The sequence below is a fragment of the Manis javanica genome, chromosome 1 (genome assembly GCF_040802235.1).
Source record: "Manis javanica isolate MJ-LG chromosome 1, MJ_LKY, whole genome shotgun sequence".
NCBI lineage: Eukaryota > Metazoa > Chordata > Mammalia > Pholidota > Manidae > Manis > Manis javanica.
In genome coordinates this window covers 169072709-169093614 of record NC_133156.1, presented here as the reverse complement: position 1 = coordinate 169093614, position 20906 = coordinate 169072709, and the positions used below count along the sequence as shown (strand labels likewise).

At 37.3% G+C, this 20906-nt stretch overlaps 1 protein-coding gene across 4 annotated transcripts; it reads right to left on the bottom strand.

The window, feature by feature from the left end:
* Positions 1 to 2810: 2810 nt before the first annotated feature.
* Positions 2811 to 20090, bottom strand: KRCC1 (lysine rich coiled-coil 1). 4 transcript variants are annotated; one of them, XM_017672223.3, is made up of 4 exons: positions 19858 to 20089; positions 7286 to 7392; positions 6764 to 6876; positions 2811 to 4161 (listed from the first exon to the last, which is right to left on the bottom strand). In XM_017672223.3, the coding sequence occupies exon 4, from the start codon at positions 4140 to 4142 to the stop codon at positions 3378 to 3380; it is 765 nt and encodes a 254-aa protein (XP_017527712.1). In that variant the 5' UTR covers positions 4143 to 4161; positions 6764 to 6876; positions 7286 to 7392; positions 19858 to 20089; the 3' UTR covers positions 2811 to 3377. The 4 variants fall into 4 exon arrangements, with proteins under 4 accessions (XP_017527712.1, XP_017527713.1, XP_017527710.1 ...); XM_017672224.3 differs by having other exon boundaries at positions 7286 to 7354; XM_017672221.3 differs by lacking the exon at positions 6764 to 6876 and having other exon boundaries at positions 19858 to 20090.
* Positions 20091 to 20906: the final 816 nt, after the last annotated feature.

The window sequence follows — 20906 nt, the reverse complement described above, 5'->3', positions numbered from 1 at the left end:
TGAATTCTTTCCTTTGAGAAGACAGAATTGTTCCACCTGTAACATGATTTTTTTTTTCCTGTCTTGTCAGGTCATTGTTTAGTAACCATGTTTGGTTCAAATTTGATGCCCAATGAAAATTTTTGATTGAAAAATGTAATTACTTTTTCTTTACTGAACTACATTTTATTTTATTGTCCTTGGAATTAATAATTGTCTTTTCTCAGTTGCATAGTTGTCTGGCCATTTTTTAAAGAAGCAGAGCATGGAGTTTGATTTTTATTAAATGTACATCACAGTGGTTCAACAGTCCCTGGCCCCTGCCCATTCCCCTCCCCCTTGGTAACCACTAGTCCCTTCTCAGTGTCTATGAGTCTACTGCTGTTTTGTTCCTTCTGTTTTGCTTTGTTTTTATATTCCACAAATAAGTGAAATCATATGATACTTGTCTTTCTCAGCCTGGCTTATTTCACTGAGCATAATATCCTCCAGCTCCATCCATGTTGTAAGTGTCTGGCTGCTTCTTTTAAAGTCATAGTCTTGCCAATGGGTTTCAGCCCCTGGCAAGTTCGCTATGGATTCAATGTGACCAAAGAAGTGACAGTAGAATGTTCTTGGGTTGAAAGGGTTATACTCAACTTTATTCCCACGGTGGCAGGTCAGTCACCAAAATCCCATTCACTAAGAGTGAGTCTGCATGCAGCAAGCCAGTCTCTGCCTCTGGGCCTCTCTGCCCACACAGCCGTCCTCTGGGCCCCTCTGTCCTCATGGCCATCCTCTGGGCCCCTCTGTCCTCACAGCTGTCCTCTGGGCCTCTGTCCTTGCACTGCCACCACTCCAGCCTCTGCTCTGCTTGCCTGCAGCCTTGCAGGCGTGCCACCCTGTCACCCAGAGCACTGGGCAGGGCTCTCTCTAGAGTCAATAATGATGTATCACTCACACATGTGTAGTGAGCCAGCCAACCAGGGCCAGGTGAGAATCCTGGCCACAGGAACTTTCATTTTATCCAGTCACTAATCTCATTCAGGAGGGCCCTAACTTCATGACCCAATTAACTCCCAAGGCCCTGCCTCCAAATGCCATCACACTGGGGATTACATTTCAACATATGGATTTGGGAGGAGGGGGTATATTCAGTCTACATCAACATACAGGTAAATTTAAAGCCAGGGCCTGGATGAGATCACATGGTATGTGCAATTAGAAAGACTGGTGATCTAGGACTGGCTCCTGATGCAGTATACATGATGATGCATTTAGAGGTGGAACCAGCAAAGGAGACCATGAAAAGGAGGAGCCAGGAACTAGAGGAAATCAAGGAGAATGTGGCGCTACAGAAGCTGAGAGAGGGGCATTCATTTGACCAACAAGATGAATGCTGCTGAGAGGCTGAATTGAATACAAAAAAATATCCACTGGATTTGATAACATGGAGATCACTGGAGACCTTGACAAGAGCAGGCTCAGAGGAGTGGCAGGATGGAAAACTAGATTAGAATAGGTGGAGAGAAAGAGCTGATAACCTGTAGATAGATGGTGTAGTCGAGTTTTGATGTGAAAGAGAAAGGACAGCTAAAAGAGGATGTAGGGGATCAAGGGATTTTCTTGTTACTTTGTTTTTTGAAGAAGAGAAACAAACATTTACATATTAACGGACTAATCCAGTACAGGAGGAGAGATTCATGGTGTAGAAGAGAGATGAAGCCCTTGAGAAGGTAAAAGGTTGTAGGATCCAGGGATGAGGGGAGGGGTTTGTCTTTAATGAGTAGACAACTTAGAATAGTAACAGAAGGGAAGAGAGAGGCCAGAGTGCTTGAGGGAAGTTTATAGATCTGCTGGTGGGACAAATTCCCCTCTGAAGGATAGTTTTCTCACTGGGGTGTGAGGTGAACTCATCAGCTGAGAAAGGGACCCTATATGGGAGATAATAAGGAGGGGAAGGTTTGAAGAGAGAAGGGAGAATATAAAACGTCTCTGAGGGTGGAAAATTTACTAGGGAAACCTGATGGAGATTTGTGGTCACTAGTTTAAAATAAAATGGGTCGTCTGCCCTCTTTCGCCCTTCTCCTCTTCGTTTCTTCTTTGCTATTTGAGGCCTGGGAGGTAGGGGGCTAGGAAGGATGACGACCTAGGGAAGCATCAGGGCTGAGTAGCAGCAGCCAATAAGGGTAAGGAGACTGGGTACAGCAAGAGGATTGGGAGCAGGGGGGCGGGGGTTATGTGTTAAAAACGATTTTAGCAAAATAATATTAATACTGTAATAGACATGTTAGTACATTGTAGAATGCAAAGAGAATTTTTATATTACAGGATCTTGTTATCCAAGGCATTGCAGAGGCCAGTCCTTCAAGCTGTTTTGCTAACAAGGGAAATGAAGTTAAGTGACTTCCCCAAAGTCATAGAACATCTTGATGGCATAACTGAGACTAGGTTCCTGGGATTCAGATTCTCAGGCCATTACTCTTTCTGTAACAAAATAGTGATGCTTAAATACTTGACATGCTTGTCATAAAAAAGAAAGGAGATTATCAGAATGAAAACATTGATTAGGAAGGAATAATCTAATGGCATTTTATTTCTTATAAATTCCTCTTTCTTCAATTTCAACTATCAGGAAAAATTGTGGTTATTCATTGATTTCTATTCTAAAAAAGTAGGTTTAAATATGGATAAGCAAGCTATAGTAGATAAGGAATTTTTCTGAGTATATAAAGGAAAGTGTGACCTACCCAGAAGATCTTGCTTCTTAAGAACAAACTGCTGAGTTACTGCTCTTCCCAAAGAAAATCATCATTGAATGGGAGTAGATTATTGGCACAGAACACGCAATGTAGAAATTAGAACCCTTTATTATAAACACTTCCAGAATATAAACTGATTTTGTATCAAGACTCTTTGAAACTTTTAAACTACATGTAACCCAAGCTTATTATTTTAAGTACTTCACTTTTCACTTTGCAACCTAGAAAATACACTGCAAGTTAGATCTAACAGGAAAAACAAATCTAAATTGCTTCATAGAAAAACCAATGAATATAAAAATATCCTACCCAAAACTAAAACAAACCCAATCAAGAAGTATTCTACAAAGCTTATTAATAATCCAATTTAAGATAAATGACCTCCCAAGGGAAGATACATCAAAGCAATTTGATGAATAAAAGCAGAGCCACTCTCATGAAAGAAAATTACATTGCATATAAGAAAAATGTAATAATGCTTTTAGAAAATGAGAATTTCCATGTTAGAGAGCCGGTATACTAAATACTTTGTCACTTGGCCTTTATTAGAAGTTAAAGTACTACTCACATGAGAAAAGTGGTATGAACATGAACATTGTTACGACCAAATCTCAACTGTTTTTTCAATTTAACCTCAGGAGAACCAACTCAAGACCATCAAAATCCAAGGATAGACTGGTCCCAGAGCATTTCCTCCTCTGTCATTTCTTTGACTTGTTCCTTCTTCTCTTTTCTACGCCTATGCTCCCCTTTCTTAGAGGCTACATCTCTGCTTTTCTTCTTCCGATTCTTAAGCTTTTCTGTACTGACCCTAACTGTTTCTGTCTCTTTTTTGTTGCTCTGGATGCTCTTATGTTTGTCTAAATCTATTTTCTCACAACCTTTTTTCCCCTTATGCTCAGGCCTCTCCTCTGGTTTTCCTCTGCCTTCCTCAGGGTGCCGTTTTCTCATCTGATGTATCTGCTTATGACTGGCTTGTTGGGCACTGATACTTTTTTTTGAGGAGAGGTGCTTATAAACTCCAGATTCTACACTGTATGAGTTACCATTATACTCTTGCTGACTAAGGTTCAGGGGTCCTGGTTTTTCTGAGAAACAGTCCCTGGTCAATTGATAGTAGCTCTGGGACTCTGGTCCCAGCATGCTGTTATGAGCTGGTAGCCACTGAGGTAACAGGTTTCCCACTGTTTGTGAAATAGTACATGATCTTGGATAGGTCTGGACACTTCCAGATGGGAGTCTCTGATCAAACTTTATATATCTGGGTCTGGAATCAACCTCTTCTTTGTACCCAAAGGTTTCCACACAGTCTTCTTTCATCTTTCTGAAGCAAGTCTTTGGCTCTAAGCCTCTGGCTTTCTGTACTTTGATATAATCTTCCAGTTCATCTTGAAAAGAGTCATATGTCTTTGAATGCTTCATTAGGTTGACAAGGGATCCTCTGTAGAGAAGATGGGAGAAAACCTTACTCGATTATTTTATTTCGAATATTTCCTTTGCTCTTGAAGAGAGCTTCAATACACAAAACAAAGCCCAAACAAATTAAAACCTAATTCAGCACAAAAGTTAAATTTCATGACATTATATGGCAAAAAGGAGCATCAGGGTAGTCAAATATTCCCAGGCCACTTACAAGCAACTTTGTCCCACTCAGAAGTGGGATGAAGAGGGCAGAAAGAAGATGACATTAGGATTTTGTTGTAGGGCAAAAAATGTAAAGCATATAGGGATGGGTGGCTCAGGACTACACACCCTTGGGGGCAGCCTGATCTAAATGTTCAGGTATTTTCTAAAGTTCTGATTGTATACTACAGAAGTAAAAGAAGTAAAAGAATCATACAGAAGTAATTTGATCTTTAAAAATCTTCAGTTTACTCAAATTAAAATAAACATACATACTCACATACTGACTAGTGTACTGTAAGACTTAATAGTAAAAGGATGTTTATAAAACAGCTTGGGAATGCTGGAAATCAGAAATTCAGCTACAAGATAAAACTACTCTTGGGTATAGGGCATGAGGGAAGATGAGGGAACAGAATTCCGTATCTTCTGTATGGGTTGGATTTCATTCTGCATCTACTGATTTGTGAAGAAAGCATTCTAGAAGGCCTTCTGGTTTGATTTCTCTCTCTCAGTGCTGGTGGGAGGGTGAAGGGGGTACATGGAGGTGAAGGCTGACAGTGGGCGGGGCTGATGTAGAGAAGTTCAGAGGAAATTTAAAGTAGATATACTAGTTTTTGTTGTTTGTTTGGTTCTTGTTTTGGAGCGGGGCAGCATTATCCTGATTTGCTTTCTTTCCCCTACCTGAAATCCTGCATAAATACAAATATAGCAGAAAACATACTTACTATGAGATGATAATGCCCTAGATTTTTTTGTTGATCTATTTTATCTCCACAAGTTAAGAGGTAGCATAACGCATGTAGAATGAACATTTCTTCTCTTTAACAGAAATAAGCCTGACAGAGCACTCTAGAGTCACTAATGATCAGCTCTCTTTTCTGGAAAGCTGAGATTTAAAAAGAAAGTCAAATGAAGCCTAATTTGGTGAGTCAGTAGATTTAGCTCCTATTCAAGTTAAATAATATAAATATTCTGACTAGAAAAAAAACTAAAATTTGATTAAATATGGGCAAAAGATTTGAATGGACACTTCAGAAAAGAATATATACAAATGGCTAATACACACATGAAAAGACACCATTGATCTTCAAGCCAATGATATCTTTTACTTAAAACCACAATGAGATACCACCATGCACTCACTTGAATGGCTGACATTAGAAAGAATGTCAAAGAACAGTATCAGTGTTGGTGAGTAGGTGGGACAGTGGGAATTCTCATACATTGCTGGTGGGGATACAAAATGATGTAACTACTTGGAGAACAGTTGGGCAGTTTCTGAGGGACTTAAACATATACCTACCATAATACCCAGTTATTCCGCTTCTAGGTATTTCCCCAAAAGAAAAGATATGTCCACACAAAGACTTACACATGAATGTTCATAGCAGTTACATTTGTAATAGCTTTAGAAGGAAAAAACCCATGTGTTGATCAGGAGGTGACTGGATAAATTAAATAGTGGTACGGCCATACAGTGGAATATCAGTAGTAGAAAGGATGAACTAGTCATATGCTTCTCAGCATGGACAAATCTAAAAATAATTATGCTGGGTGGAGGAAGTCTAACAAAAAAGTACATAATATATGATTCCATTTACATAAAACTCTAGAAATGCAAACTAATCTAGAGTAATGGTGTGTGCTTGGGGATAAGGCAGTTAAATGTGACAGGCAGCAGCTGATTTATAAAGGGTACTTTTTTGGTTATGGATACGTTTACTATCTTGATTGTGGTTGATCATTTCATGGGTAATACATTTGCCAAAACCCATCAAATTGTATTACTTAAATATGTAGTTTGTTGTTTGTCAATTATACTTCAATAAAGCTGTTTTGAAAAGTCACAAGATTAGAAAGATGTTGATAATTGTTTTAAACTGGGTGTTGGGTACACAAGGGTTCATTATATTATTTTCTCTACTTTTATATCTGAAAATTTTGATAATAAAAAGATTTCACTTCATACCTACAAGATGGCTATAATCAAAAGATAGATATTAAGTGTTGGCCAGGATGTGGAAAATTTGAAACTTCATCCACTGCTGGGGGGAATGTAAAATGGTGTGGCTACTTTGGAAAACAATTTGGCAGTTCCTCAAAATGTTAAACAGAGTAACCAGATGACCCAGCAATTCCACCCCCAGGTAAATACCCAAAGAACCAAAAACCTAGTCCACACAAAAACTTGTACACAAATGTACCCAGCAGCATTACTTGTAACAGCTAAAAAGTAGAAACAATTCAATGTCCTTTAATGATGAATAAGAGGTGGTATATCCAAACAGTGGAATATTATTCAGCAATAAAAAGGAATGAGATATTGATGAACCTTGATGACTTGCTTAGTGATAGAAGCCAGTTCCAAAAGACCACAGATGGTGCAGAGATCAATAAAGAGGTGACTGGAACCTTACCCTTATCAGGCTGAGAACTTGGTGGAGAAAGGTGATCATATTCACCCATTAATTGCTTCAGTTTTCTAGCATAAACTTTCCCCAAATTGTGAGACTCTGCAACAACTGGGGAGCTAAAAAACATGATGCAGAGATTACAAAATCAATTTTTTTCCAACACTGCACTGCTAGTCACCTGAAACTAAGCAATTTTGTTATGAAGATTAAATTTCAAAGTTTAGAATTACATCATCAACAGAGGTCAATCATCTGAATCTTCACACAGTCCATTTTCAACTTATTATCAATTTGCTTTCTGTAAATTTTAAAGTAAAGACAACTCCTTGAGCATGTATTTTACCCTGGAAAAATAATCTTTTATTTTCAAATAAATGATCCCAAACTTGCAACTTTATATTTGAAGGTGGCATTCATGACTTTTAATATGTTTATTCTGAATACAGTTTTAGTTGCTTTCAAATCAGAGTATCAGCTTCAGTAGAAATAATCCTATGGTTTAGATGCCCTTTATTTTCAACCTACCTCATAATTTGAAATCCTTTGTGACTCAAACTATATCATTACTTCGCATTGGCCTTTTACAAAAGATATCTGTAAAAAAGTTCAGTCTTGTTTATTGAATGTAGTATCTATGAATAAAATAAAAGGAGGTAAGATAGAAGATCATATTAAACATATAAGGTAACATTATCAGTCTTCAACTAGAATCATTTTACATGCCATCTCAAATCTTAATTTTCTGACTGTTTCCAAGGATATATAATTTTTCTAATTAGAATGACATTTTAGCGTAAAACATTTAGTAAACCTCTAATATTTAATATGGTGATATATTTTTATTGAGTCCAAAAAATACCATTCTGAAGGTAAAGTTACTGGGGCACCAGTAGGAGTTGACACTTTATGAAAATGATCTGGGACACCAGTACTGAAAGGCAGGGATAATAAATCAAGTATTGATTTATATTTTTACATTTTATAACAGACAGTCTCAAGAAATACATTCTATCTTAAGACAGTCACTGATTCTTGCTATATAACTAATGTCATCAGAGCATCACATGGCAGAACCACCAACCACCTTTGCCTGTGGTCAACAACTGTCCCCCCCAGTCAGTACAGACATGATCACAGCGCGGTTCCCTAAGCAAGGCTCAGACAAGCCAAAGCTACAGTGATATTCACATAGTAACTTCTAGAACTTTTGCTGTAATTGTTTCTCACACTAAATAATGCCAAAATTATTACATTTTCACTTGAGGTCTACACTAGTATCTAAAATTCCTAACAGTTGAAATTTATTTTACAGAAATTTACTAATTTATACAAATACTATGCCAATCATGTACTATCAAAACTACTTCCTATGCAGCCATTTAAATGAATGAGTTGGAACTACATGTGCTGTCATGGAGAAATGTCCATGATATATTGAGGGAAAGAAACAAGATGTAGAACTATTTTTGGCTATCTACCTACTTGCTTACACACCTATTGATCAATCTAAAATCTAATTTTAGCATTAAAAACTCAATGTACAGAGCCAAAAATTAAATATATGCATATGAATTTACTGTAAAAAAGGAGTTAAAAGAGCTGGATTGCAATCCATTCACTCCCTTTCCCAGGGAGGAGGAGGAAGGCGGGTGACCTCTGAACCTCTGAGTAAAGAGCCTAATGATATTTGCCAGGAGGAAGGGAACTTATCTCTAAAATGTCCTTAATAAGATATCACTGGCTAAGGATTACCTATAGTAAAGTAATTCCAGGAACCATAAGGCATGGCTCACTGAAGAATGTCACATAAGCTATACAACTCGCTGGGGTATAAAATGGAGATGATTCATAATTTAAATATTCTGTTGCGTGAGGTAACCCTCACTTGGAAACTTCATCTATTATTCTGGACCAGAGATGCATGAACAATATGGGAAAACATGGTCTGAGGAGCCATCTTTCATGTAGTAGATATCTATCTGCTTCTTTATAACCTTCTGATTGCTTGTATAATTAGTAGACCTTGATAGTAGGTAATGTTACTGATTTGTGTGTTAGCTCACTATCCATATGAAAAAAATCTGAAAAGATACAAATGAAAGGTAGTGGAGTTTGGGAAATAGGGTTAGAAAAGGAGAGCTAACACTTTGCTTTCTGCACATGTTTGTATTCTATTTTTTTACAAAAAGGTGTATTACTTTATAATCAAAATTCCATAAAAATTTAGTTTATCTTCAAACTAAGGTTAATTTTCACTACCAGTGTATAGATTAAAAATATTTGCTTCAAAATGTGTTCAAGAATTGTAAGAAACATTTTAGAAAGAACTTGATGAATATTTAAAAACATTTATTATATATGGTATCTAAATTACTTTTGAGTTGTTTTAAAGTACATAATTACATTGGCTCTAAAGTCAGAAAGAAAGGTTAACTAAAAAGGCTTTCAGAACTTCCCTTGATTCAGAATTAATATAAACAACTTCATGATGATGGTATGACATTGATTTTTCTTTTAAAAATCTTTAACAGCAAATAAATATTGTCTTGGTGGCAAGCAAAACTTCATACAGATGGAAAGTTTACTGAAGATTAGTCATTTGAAGTTCAAGACAACCTAAAATAGAATAACAATTTCCCTCCTGGTTCAACTCTTAATGCCAGATTAACCATTTCTAAAAGTCAATGTTTTAATCTGACATTGAGGTAAGAAATTTGGTCACCTTTAACTCCTTCACCCATCAAGCTCTTACTTTATTTTTATCTTTATTAAATGGTATCATATACCCAAACTGAAAATCTCAGCCATTTTCTATCAAGTCATGACTCATGTCAACTGTAGTTTATAGTTTTTTTTTCAAAGCTATCCTTCATTTATCAATCCACATAACAATAGTTCCAGTATTCCATACCTTTGAGGTTTATTAAACTTATCACAATTAATTGAATTTTGTCTTCAAGATACTGTAGTGGGTACAGAAGAAATAGGAAAAGAAGTAATGAACAACTATTAACAAGTGTATGCTCAACAAAATAGGTTATTCTTCCAGCCTTTTACCTATGCAAGAATGTGGAATTTCTCCCATTTTGAAGACTAGGATGTCGGGATTCAAAGAGATTAGAATAACTTGCCACATGTGTTGAGTGTTAAGAGCTGCATCTTAAACCAGGGACTTAACTCTATTATATATATATATATAGCTTTTCATACACTGGAAGTATAAATAAATAAACAGGATGATTCTTATTATCAGGAAATTTATAATTTTGTAAAAGTGATATTCAAACAACTTTAATACAGGACAATAATGTTAAATACTGTAAGACGTGAGCAAGTGTAATGTCTTTTTGCTGAGGGGTTTAGGAAAGGCTCTGAAGAATGGATTTGGATTGATCCATTGATTTCTTGATTAAGAAGGGGTAAAATTTAGAGAAAAAAATGAGTGAAGAAACGGTGTTCTGGAGGAGAGAAGGGCATTGGTAGAGGCATATCTGCTTTAGATAAAACAACATATGCATTAATGTAGGGGAAGACAGTGCTGTAAAGGTGGAATGGGGTGATCATAATAGGCCTTATTTAGGTATTTGTGTTTAAATTCTATAGTCAATAGGGGAAGAAGAGACTTAAAATGGGGATATTGGTCAGGAGCGTGTTGCAAGATATTTGTGGGCTTAATCAGAAGAGTCATAGTGGGAACAGAAAATAAGGGGAGAATTGAAAGACATTCTGCAGATGGGATCAAAGGAATTTGATAGCTGGGGAGAGAGCAGGTAGAAGGAAGAGAGGGGAGATATAGCTAAATTCTGAGGCTTTGACCCTGGGTAAAGTTATCTTTGTCAGAATAATGAAGAGGAAGAAGAGAAGAATTGTTATTATTATTGCTCTTGTTATTCCCCAGAAGGAGGGAAGTGGGGAGTGGCCTAGAGAAGCCTCGTGTTCAAAAAGATGGTGAATTTGATTTTGGAATAAACTCAGATTCTATCAGTCATAGTATCTTTCTATCTGTCCTTCGTATTCCTCTGTGTTAAATTCCTCTATGTGAAACTGGGTTTAAATAACTTGCCGATGTTCTATGTACCTTGAAATTCCTTATACATTAGCATAGTTGGGCACTTAAACTAATTGTTTATGTACCAAACTTTGGTGAACATGGTGGGCAATAGGAACCATTAGACAAAAGAAAGGAAGCATGGTAGTAAAGTCTAGGTGTTGTAAAAATCTTCCCTTAGAAAATTTTGATGCTACCTTGATGTCATTTGCACAGTAAATACTAGTTACTCATTACACAGGCTGTAGCCACCTATAGTTTGAAGGATACCAATTGCAATTATTGTGGAGTATAGTGAAATCATCACTTCCCTTGACCTGGACACTACTTCTATTCTTCCCATTTTATTTAGCTTACCTTTTTCTTTTCAGTAGTCATATTACAGATTTTTTAGTGTTATATTACAGATTTCTACTGACAGTGTTTTTATTTTTGCTTTTTTTCTTTTATTTTACTAAAATCCAAGAGGTGGTATCTCTTCTATATTAGCTATCTTCTCTCATCTGGTACTTAATATAACTGATTTTTCTAAATGAAGGACTTTATACTTCATCTTGTTATGGGCTTAGGTCACCTTTCCTCTCTATAAGGATCTTTAAAATCCAAATTATTTTAATTTTGACATTTGCTACAGTTCCCACACATAGTTTTAATATGCATTCAATCTATGTCTTCATCAATGTCACTGGTGAAAACTTTAAGTATTAACAAGAGCAAGATAATACCTATGGCATGGTATAGGGAATCCACCCTTTTCTAGTATCTAGGATGATCTATTTGTCAGCAATCTATGGTTCTCATCAGACAGATACTAAGAATTTGATACAATTCTTCACATTCTATAGACAGACAAGTGAATTCTTATTGCCAGCTCTGGTTATATATAGCCAAAAGGGAGCAATTACAGAAATGTATTCCAAGTTTCAGGAAATACCTTAAAAACTCATGAAATTCTTGAACTCTGATCTTAAAACATCCATTTTACATAGTCTTTAATCTTTAAATAAAGTGTGCCATTTAAACTTCAAGTACCTCTGGCACACTGCTGAATCCGTCAAAAACCTCAGGGAAATCAGAGTATCCTCAATGAAGAAATATGGTCCCAGAAAATTCTTCTGATCTACCAGTAGATCTTTCATAAAAGAAAATGAAGCATGGCTTCACTTGTGCTTTTCGTAAATCTACATTGCTTTTAATATTCATTTCAAAGTATTACATTCACAAGCAATCTGTTCTGTACCGCTTACCCAGATTGCCCTTACTATGTACCATGTACTATTTAAACATTCATAAATAGTAACTAATTTTATCCTCTTAAGAACCCTATGGGCTAAGTACTATTACTATCCATATTCTATAGAAGAGGAAACTGAGGCATAGAAAGGCTAAAGAGCATGTCTGTTAGTAAATGACTGAGGCAGTCTGGCTCCAGAATCTGTTATTAACTGTAATGCTTGGCTGCCTTTCTATCTGATGTAAAACTTCTCACTCAGTATTTTGGACCCCACTTCTCCCCTTTTTAAAAACTGAAACATTTTCTGATTTCCAGGCTTTACACATTTTTACATTAAAGAATGAAAAGCAAGTCACAAAATGGGAGAAAATATCCCTTTCTCATGTATCAGACAGAGGACTAAAGAACTCATGACAGTAAGACAAATTCCATTTAAAATGGCCAAAGGTATGAATAGACACCTCAGGAAAGAATGCATTAAAAGGCCAAGTAAGTGTGAACAAAAACTGCAATAAGATACCACTATACCATCATTACAATGATTAAAATTAAAAGGCCTGAAAATACCAAGTGTTGTAGTAAGGATGTCAAATAGCTGGAACTCCTATACGTTGCTAGTTAGGATTTAAAATGGTACATATTTACAAACCAGTTTGACAACTTCTTTAAATGTTAAACATACCACATGACCCAACCATTTCACTTGAATTTACCCAAGAGAAACGAAAACATATGTTCATGCAAAGACCTGTAAATGAATGTTCATAGCAGCTTTACTTTGAAATATCCAAGAACTGAAATAAACCCTAATGTCTATCACTAGGTGAGTAGAAAAACAAAACATGGTATATTCATAATAGAATCATTCAACAATAAAAACGAACAAAACAGCAATACATACATGAATGAATCTCAAAATCATCATGCTGAATGAAGACACAGGAGTACCTACTGTATAGTTCTATTTACAAAAGCATCTAGAAATGCAAACTGATCTATAGTGACAGAAAGCAGATTAGTGGCTGCTGACAACAGGGGTAGGAGAGATGGAATGTAAAGGGACATGAAACTTTTGGGGTTGATGAAATATTTGCCATTTTGTTTACAATGGTGATTTCATGGAAGTCTATACCTGCCAAAATTTAATTGAATCATAACTTTAAATATGTACAGTTTATTATTTAGAACAATAAATACTTCTACCTAAATTTGTTAAATTGGATTTTTAAATGTTTGCTTTGTTTCCAGAATATTATCTAACAAAGGCCAAGTCATCTATGCTGAACTGCTGCCTACCGTATCATGTTACATGTTACTTACCTTGTTGCTTCTAGGAGCCAGACAAAGGGACTCTGGAGTCAGTTCTGGCACATATCACATATTACTGTAAGATGGGTAAGAATTCCTCAAATTCTCTATGCTGAAGGTTTCTCATCTCTAACATATGGATATAACACACCTCAGAGTTGTTGTGAGCCTCAAGGAAATTAATATAGGTAAAGTGTTTAGAGGAAACGGCACACAGTAAGTGCTGTGTGACTGAGCTATTTTTATTGTTATTCAGGATTTCATCTATTTAACTATATAGTGGAAAGTTCTACCAACCAATTATTTTAGTAAATACAGAAGGCAAAATAAAGAAAAAGTTACATGTAAACAGGGCAGAAGTGCCTGACAGAAGCCCTTGGTTCTTTGTATTTCAAGCTAACTCATGTTTTAGAGGGATTTTTAAAATCAAAAGCTGAAAGTTGGATTTGATCCTTATTATCTTTTCTGATTGCTCTGATTTTGATCCAACTCTTCAAAGGTTTCAGTTTATGTCCTCTGTTAATGTGTACTATGTACAACTTAATACCCAAAGGAGTATGAAATATCAAGCAGGAACACCTGGGATCCCAGCTTTTATTAGCTACTCACAGGTTTGTATCAGGTACTAATTAAGAAATAGTCCTGACTGAAATGCACCTTGAATATTTTTTTATATGTACCATCTGAAATTTGGGGGAAAAGTCTAGCAAAATTCTGAAAACTTAATGTTCCTACTTGTACTGCTTATACACCACAAACCTAGTTATAGATGAACACCCACAACACCATTTACTTACTCATTTATCATAGCGGAAAGAGAAAGAAGACAGAATCGTTTATTTTGGAGAAATGAAACTATGCAGGTTGTTACTCAATAGCTGTACAAAGCTTGGTCTTTTTTATTTCAGTAAAAATATGTAAAGCACTTATGAAAATTAAAAACATTGCACACCAACTAATATGTTAAATATGAAGCACTTGAGTAACATGAATTACTCATAACTCAGAACTGTCTAAAAGGGCTTCATACCTTAATAAAACACTAAGAACCACGCTACTTTTCCTATTCTAGACCTGTCAGAATTTGTTCCATTCCAGCCACCCACCTACAAATTGCTAAACCTGAACTTTTGCATTATATGAAATGTTTTTATGTCTCAGGTTTGATGAACAAATCAACTGAATTTCAGCAAAAATTTAATATAAATTTTCATACTCCACAGCACATTATTGGTGCTGTGACATGGGATTTAAACATTATTACAGCATAAAGGTTTTTAAATGTTTATTAAATATCTTTAATCTTTGAAGAAAAAATTTTTGAGGAAAATTAGGATGTTAATTTGGTTAGTTTTAGGTATAACTCAATTTTTCCCTTCTAATAAATACACCAAATACATGACATGCTCCTATACTTTTAAAATCTAATTTACTAAGCATTAGATGTATAAAACATCTAATGTTTCCATTATTTGCATGTTCTTTCTCTCAGTAATGTTATTTTAAATAGTATCTTAAAGCTATCTAAAAGTATTGTTTTTTGATGCAATAGTAAACAGTAGTTTTTAAAAATCTCAGTTTCTAATTGCTTGTTGCTATCATTTAGAAATAGTATTGATTTTGTATACTGACCTTGTATTTTGTGCCCTAGCTAAATTCACTTATTAATCTGGTGGCCTTTTCCTAGATTCCTTAGGGTTTTCTACGGAGGTGAACAGGTTATCTACAAATTAAGTCAGTGTTATGTATTCCCCTTCAGTCTTTTATTTTTTCTTCTTGCTTGATTTTATTGGCTGGGACTTCCAGCACAATACTGAACAGAAGTGGTGTGAATGGACATCCTTGCTTTGCTCCTGCTCTAGAGTTCTGCAATCTTTACATACCACTCTAATTTTAGGAAAGACTAAGCAGAGCACAGCATCAAGTTTTAGGAGACTAGGTAAATGATTCTGTTATCTTTGCCACAGCAAAAAAAAAAATTCCTTTTTATAAAGGTCAAGCCCTATTTAAGGAGTTTTTAGACCTCTTACTTGTGCTAGAAATAAATGCAGCCCTGTACCTGCCAGCATCATGACTACTCTTAGTTATGTCAGTTATTAAATTTGCCGTTTCAGGAAATGAGATTAGTACCTGACCTATGAATTTGGCAAGCTCTAGCTACTTCACCTAATAAAACAATCACAAAGATAACTGGGGGCTTTCTATGGCATATTTCCAATGACAAAATATAGAGGAATTAACAAAATCCTTAACTGGGAGTACTAGTTATACATTTAATATAAAAGTAATGTCTTTATTAAACTATGTCTTGAGCATCAGTAATGATAAGTAAACTCTGGCTATCTCAGGGATCATGATTGTGAAGGTAAATTTACTGAGACCCAAGGCATACATTCTACATCAGAATGCCATCAAACACATGCCATTCCTTCCAAAAGGTTAGTAAATGTGAATGGGTCTGTAAAACGGGGGGGAAAAAACAATGCTTATGTTCTAATATGTATGTGATGAAAACAGTAGGGACAATTGTAAATTAGTCATTTTAACATGCTTAGCTAATACTTTCACATACTGATACCTCATAAAGACAGCAGATTTGAAACTAACAAATAATCATTAATATCTCTTCAGACACCCTCCTCCTCAAGCATTCTATCCAGTTGCCAACATATTTACAACATAATGTGCTCTGGAGTCTGGGCAATGCACAGATTTACACAAAATGAACTACTCTTGTATCTCAGGAGTATGGCTAACCCATATTTAAAACTATTTTCTCCCCCGGCTAACTTCACTAATAAACATTAGTACTGAGCTCTTTAAACAGGTTATTCCTAATTCATCTGTATATCCTTAGTACTGAACATAGTACCCTGTACGTAGCAGGAACTCAAAAGATGTTTTTTGAATAAATGTAAGAAGGGCAAAGCCTAGATTTTCTGTCATTTGACTTGAATCTGTTTACTATATGAAAAGAGAAAACATTTTTGGGCATTTGGCATGTAAATGGGTCAATGATTCACTAAGAAGTCAAGAAATGTCCTTCATTCTGAAACCGAGCCCATTTAATTATATTTTTCTTAAAAAGAAGAAACAGGCAAGAATTATGATTTTTGTATGTTTTGTTTTTTTACTGTTTTTTCAGGAGTCTCATTACTTAGTGAACAATTTTTTAACTCAAAAATATTTGAGCTCACTGAATGAAATACAAATTATTCTGGAAAATCTTATGACACCTTGATCATAAATATTCTATATATATTTATTTTAATATGTCTGACCATATGGTATTTCTTTGGGTTTTGTGAATTTCTCAATTCCCTATTTGTAATCTTACACCTTCTATATATTCCCTGCTTGCCAATTTTTAATCCTGACATCTGTTTATTATCAAGCCCACTACAGAGGAGCTCATTAAGAGTATTACAGTTATAAATGAAAATAGATTTGCAGGTGCTTTTCAAATCAGTAATAATGGTCCTATCAGGATCTTGAGATTGTGAGTGGAATTTTAATAACTGGTAAGCATGACAATTCTTTGCTGTTTTTGGAGGAATCTCCTAACAACGTCTTTTAAGAAAAAAAAGGTACTGGCTAGGTAACATGAACCTTTTTTTCCCCACTTCTTGTTTACATATTATCTAAATTGGCAGTTATTTAAGGCTTTGATAAATATCTGAACTAGAAATATACAGAGTCTAACTAGTGTTTTAAATAGCATAATATATAAAATATTTATAATTTGTTAAGTAGCAGTTAACAGTTAATGAAGGATATTTACTTGAAAGAAAGTGATGAGTAATTCTTCAGGGAACAAATTAGATTTTTTCAAATCCCAGTAGAGTCTCAGTCTTAACAGAGATTTCATTACTCTTTGAATGTCATCTGACAGCCATTAGAGGTCAAAATTCCATGTTTTATGAATTGCTGTTCTAGTGCACAGCCAAGCCATGGAAAGACTTCTCAGTAGGGAACTGTAATTTTTGGTTATGCAGTTTCTCAACCTCGACACTACTGACATTGTGGGTAGATGAATCCTTTGTTGTGGGAAGATCGCCCTGTGCATTTTAGGATGTGTGCAGCATCTTTGGCTTATACCAAATAGATGCACCTGTGTTCACCATGCCTTTCCTAGTCCAGTGAAGAAAACCAAAAATGTCTCTAGACACTGCCAAATGTCCTCTGGGGTAGGGATGCAAAATCACCCCTGGTTGAGAACCACTCAATCGGTCTCATCCAATTCCCTCTCCCCACAGATGAGGAAAAAAGTTTGGGACTTACTCTGGGTCCCGAAGCTAGTGGAGAAACTAGCAACAGAACCTATTACTAGTCAAAACTCCTATTTTAGGATTTTCATTATACCCCTTTGATGTGATATAGAAAGGTTATTGCTAGCATTGTGTGAACTGACATCTTTAAATTAGTCTTTATCAATTGCATATTCAAAGTCATCACAAAAAACAATGCCAAGTCTGGCAAAAAGGTGTTTTTCTATGAGAAATGTTTCCACATCTCCTGTGATCTGGCTAATCTGGGAACCAAACTGAATTGTAGTCTTAACACCTATAAACTGCTCAGATTTACTTCCTGGTGAGAGGCAGTAAATTTGGTATGGAGAAAAAAATCCCGATTTTATTTTTATCTCAGAAAAATAGATACTACCCCAGGCTGACTCAAAACACTAAATCTAGTTTTTCAAAGGTTGCCTTTACTAAGAGACTTAACGGACTATCATTTGGTTGCAATCAATTTCTAACTTCCATTTTTAGTGAGATTTATATACAGTGCCTTACAAAAACGTTTTAGTAAGTTTCTGATATTTTACTACTTTGCTATTATTCTAAAGTGAAAGGTGTAGAAGATTATGCAATAGCACACAAAAATAGAACATATCATAGAAGAGAGTGAAAATAAAATTATTTTTATGATGTTTTTGAGGTTTACATTTATTTGTGTCCTTCTAGGAAAAAGGAACTTAAATTATTCCAGAGGATTCTGGCTTCCAGCCATCTTTCACTCTGGAGAAAAAAGCAACATAAGGCGGGCAACACAACAAATACTAAAAATTAATTATGAAATTGAAGTTGGTTAAATGTTTTACTGAGATCTTCTGCAGGAGGATCAAGCTCCACCATCTTAACTCATTTCCAAAACTGCCTTCAAGCCTCATCTCACAGTTGGGAACAGCAGGCTGTTCGAAGGCATATAGTATTTTTAAGAACTCAAACATCTGTTACGTTGAGATGATCAAGAAACAGCTTTTTGTGTTAGGGGAAATGTGTTGGTGAGAACTGTAAAAAGTTTCGGCAGGAACAAACCTTCCAAACCTCCGCATAGACTTGACCAAATTTTAACGTTGTCTCTAGCAGCCTAAGGCTGAATCCCTGGGATGACCCAGTTCCCCTTTGAGCTCCAGCTAGGAGGAGCTCCGGGTTGTCAAAAGAAGTGCACTTTGTTCGAGCCAAACTGGTGACTGGCTCGTGATCATTTTAGGAGTACTTACTATAAAGGATTTTCAATTGTGAATCCTTCCTGTCCCTTTGAAATGTTTATCTTCTACAACTCACGAAAGCCTTTCTCAAGGACCTCAAAGCCATTCCTTCGGAATATAATCATCAGGAAGGAAGGCCAGCTTGCTTCCCAGTCACTGTGGGATGACAGTACCCCACTCCCTTAATTGCCAGCAAGCAGACACAGCTGGCCCAACCGTATTCGCAGGGACCAACCCTTTGGAATTTCTTCCTTCCCTGACTTTGAGCCCCACCTCTCCCCCATTTTCCTTCTAAAACTACCAGTCACCTCCCACTAAATCAAATCGTAATGCAGCTCAGCTCCTTCTCCTACGATCAGTAGTTACTGAATAAATGTTTATTTAACCGATATACGTATAGCCCCGTGTTATCTTTGACACTGGTAAGTACATACTAAAACGCAGGCCACTATGATGAAAGGCCTGTACATCTTAGAAGCTTCACGGGGTGTCATCCTCAATAAGCCAAGGAACACTCTCCAAAGCGATCCCTCAGCAGCTGACCCCTCCTCGCTTCCCCCAGGGCCTCCGCAGCGTTCAGCGCCCGGCTCCTTCCTGCGCTCCCCATTCCTAACTCCGCTGCTCCCTAACCACCCTACTGGGAAATCGTCTTTTCAGGATGTTGATCCAGCCCGCGGAGGTTTACTCCCTTCCACGTCTCGGGCCTTTTGTCTCCTCGTCTGTCCCCTCAATCTTGGAGTTTCCTCGCCAGACCCCCTTCCCTTTCCTGACACCCTGATCCATACTTCCGCCGGGCCGTCTCTGCCCCCTCACACCTCGGCTCCCTCTGCGTGCGGTGGCGAACTTTCCCCTCCACACTCCGCACAGGGCCGTGGCGGCAGGTAGTGAGAGGAGCGGAGGCACTCAGGCCCCGACCCGACGGCCATGTCGCACCCTCGGGGCGCAAGGCCTTCACCGGGCCGCGGAGCTGAGGGGCTTAAGACGCGGCCGCCCCCGCCGCCAGGGCGGGAACTCACCTTCTCAGGGGCGGGCGTCTACAACTACTGTCCCCCTCCCCGCCAACGCTGCCGGCCAGGGGACAGGCCGAGGTGGAGGTGGCGGAGAGGCAAGGACAACCGCTGCCGCCACCGCCGCCTCCGCCGCTGAGCAGGCGGGGTGGGAGGAGGAGGCGGAGACCAGGCTTCCAGAAGGGAAGTCGCCGCCAACACCCGCGGCTGACTGGACAGCTAGAACACCATGGCGGCGAAGCGCACTACGGCGCGTGCGCGGGTCACCCAGTACTCAGAAAGCCCCTCGGGCCCCACCTTCCTGCTGGCTCCGCCCCCTCCACTGGCGTTTTTTCTGGCTCTGCGTTAGCCGGGTGCGCTGCGTTCATTCCCGGGCAGTCCCTCCAATCCAGAGCTTTGGAGCGACGGGAAAACCTGCGGGGCTGCTCACCTTCGGAAAGCGGGTGTAAAACCAGCTTAAAAAAAAAAAGTCTGGAAATCTACGGATTCTACTTCCAAAATATCTGAAAATACATCATCTCCTGCTTTATCCGTTTTCCTTTCTTGTATTAGAGCCTTTAATACACAGAGTAGATTAAACAAAATCCTTGTTCGGGTTACATTGTCATCATTGGTCCACAAATGACCTTTTTCTCTTTCCCTCTCAAGATAAATCCATATGCGTGCACGTGCACGTTAATCTCATCATCTCATTCCCTGTCTCCCAAAGAAATCACTACCCTGGTTTGTGGTCATTTTCTTTATTATATATATCCTTATACATTTATGTGTGGCTCAAAAAAGTTTAGATTGTTTTTGAATGCTTAAGATTGGTATTTTTGTGCAGTATTCTGGGAATTATTTCACTCAGCATTTTGAGGTTCATCCAAGATGTTGCATATAGGTGTTATTTATTCATTTCACTGTTGTACAATAGTGGGCATGTGTCCTGGTGCCCTGTGCCAAAGTTTCTCCTGGGTATCCTCTCCTTTACTGTCACGGTGCCTTGCCCAATTTCAGGTTCTCCTTATCTCTTGTTAGAATCCTGGCAATAGCTGCCTAGATTATGGTTCTTTCTC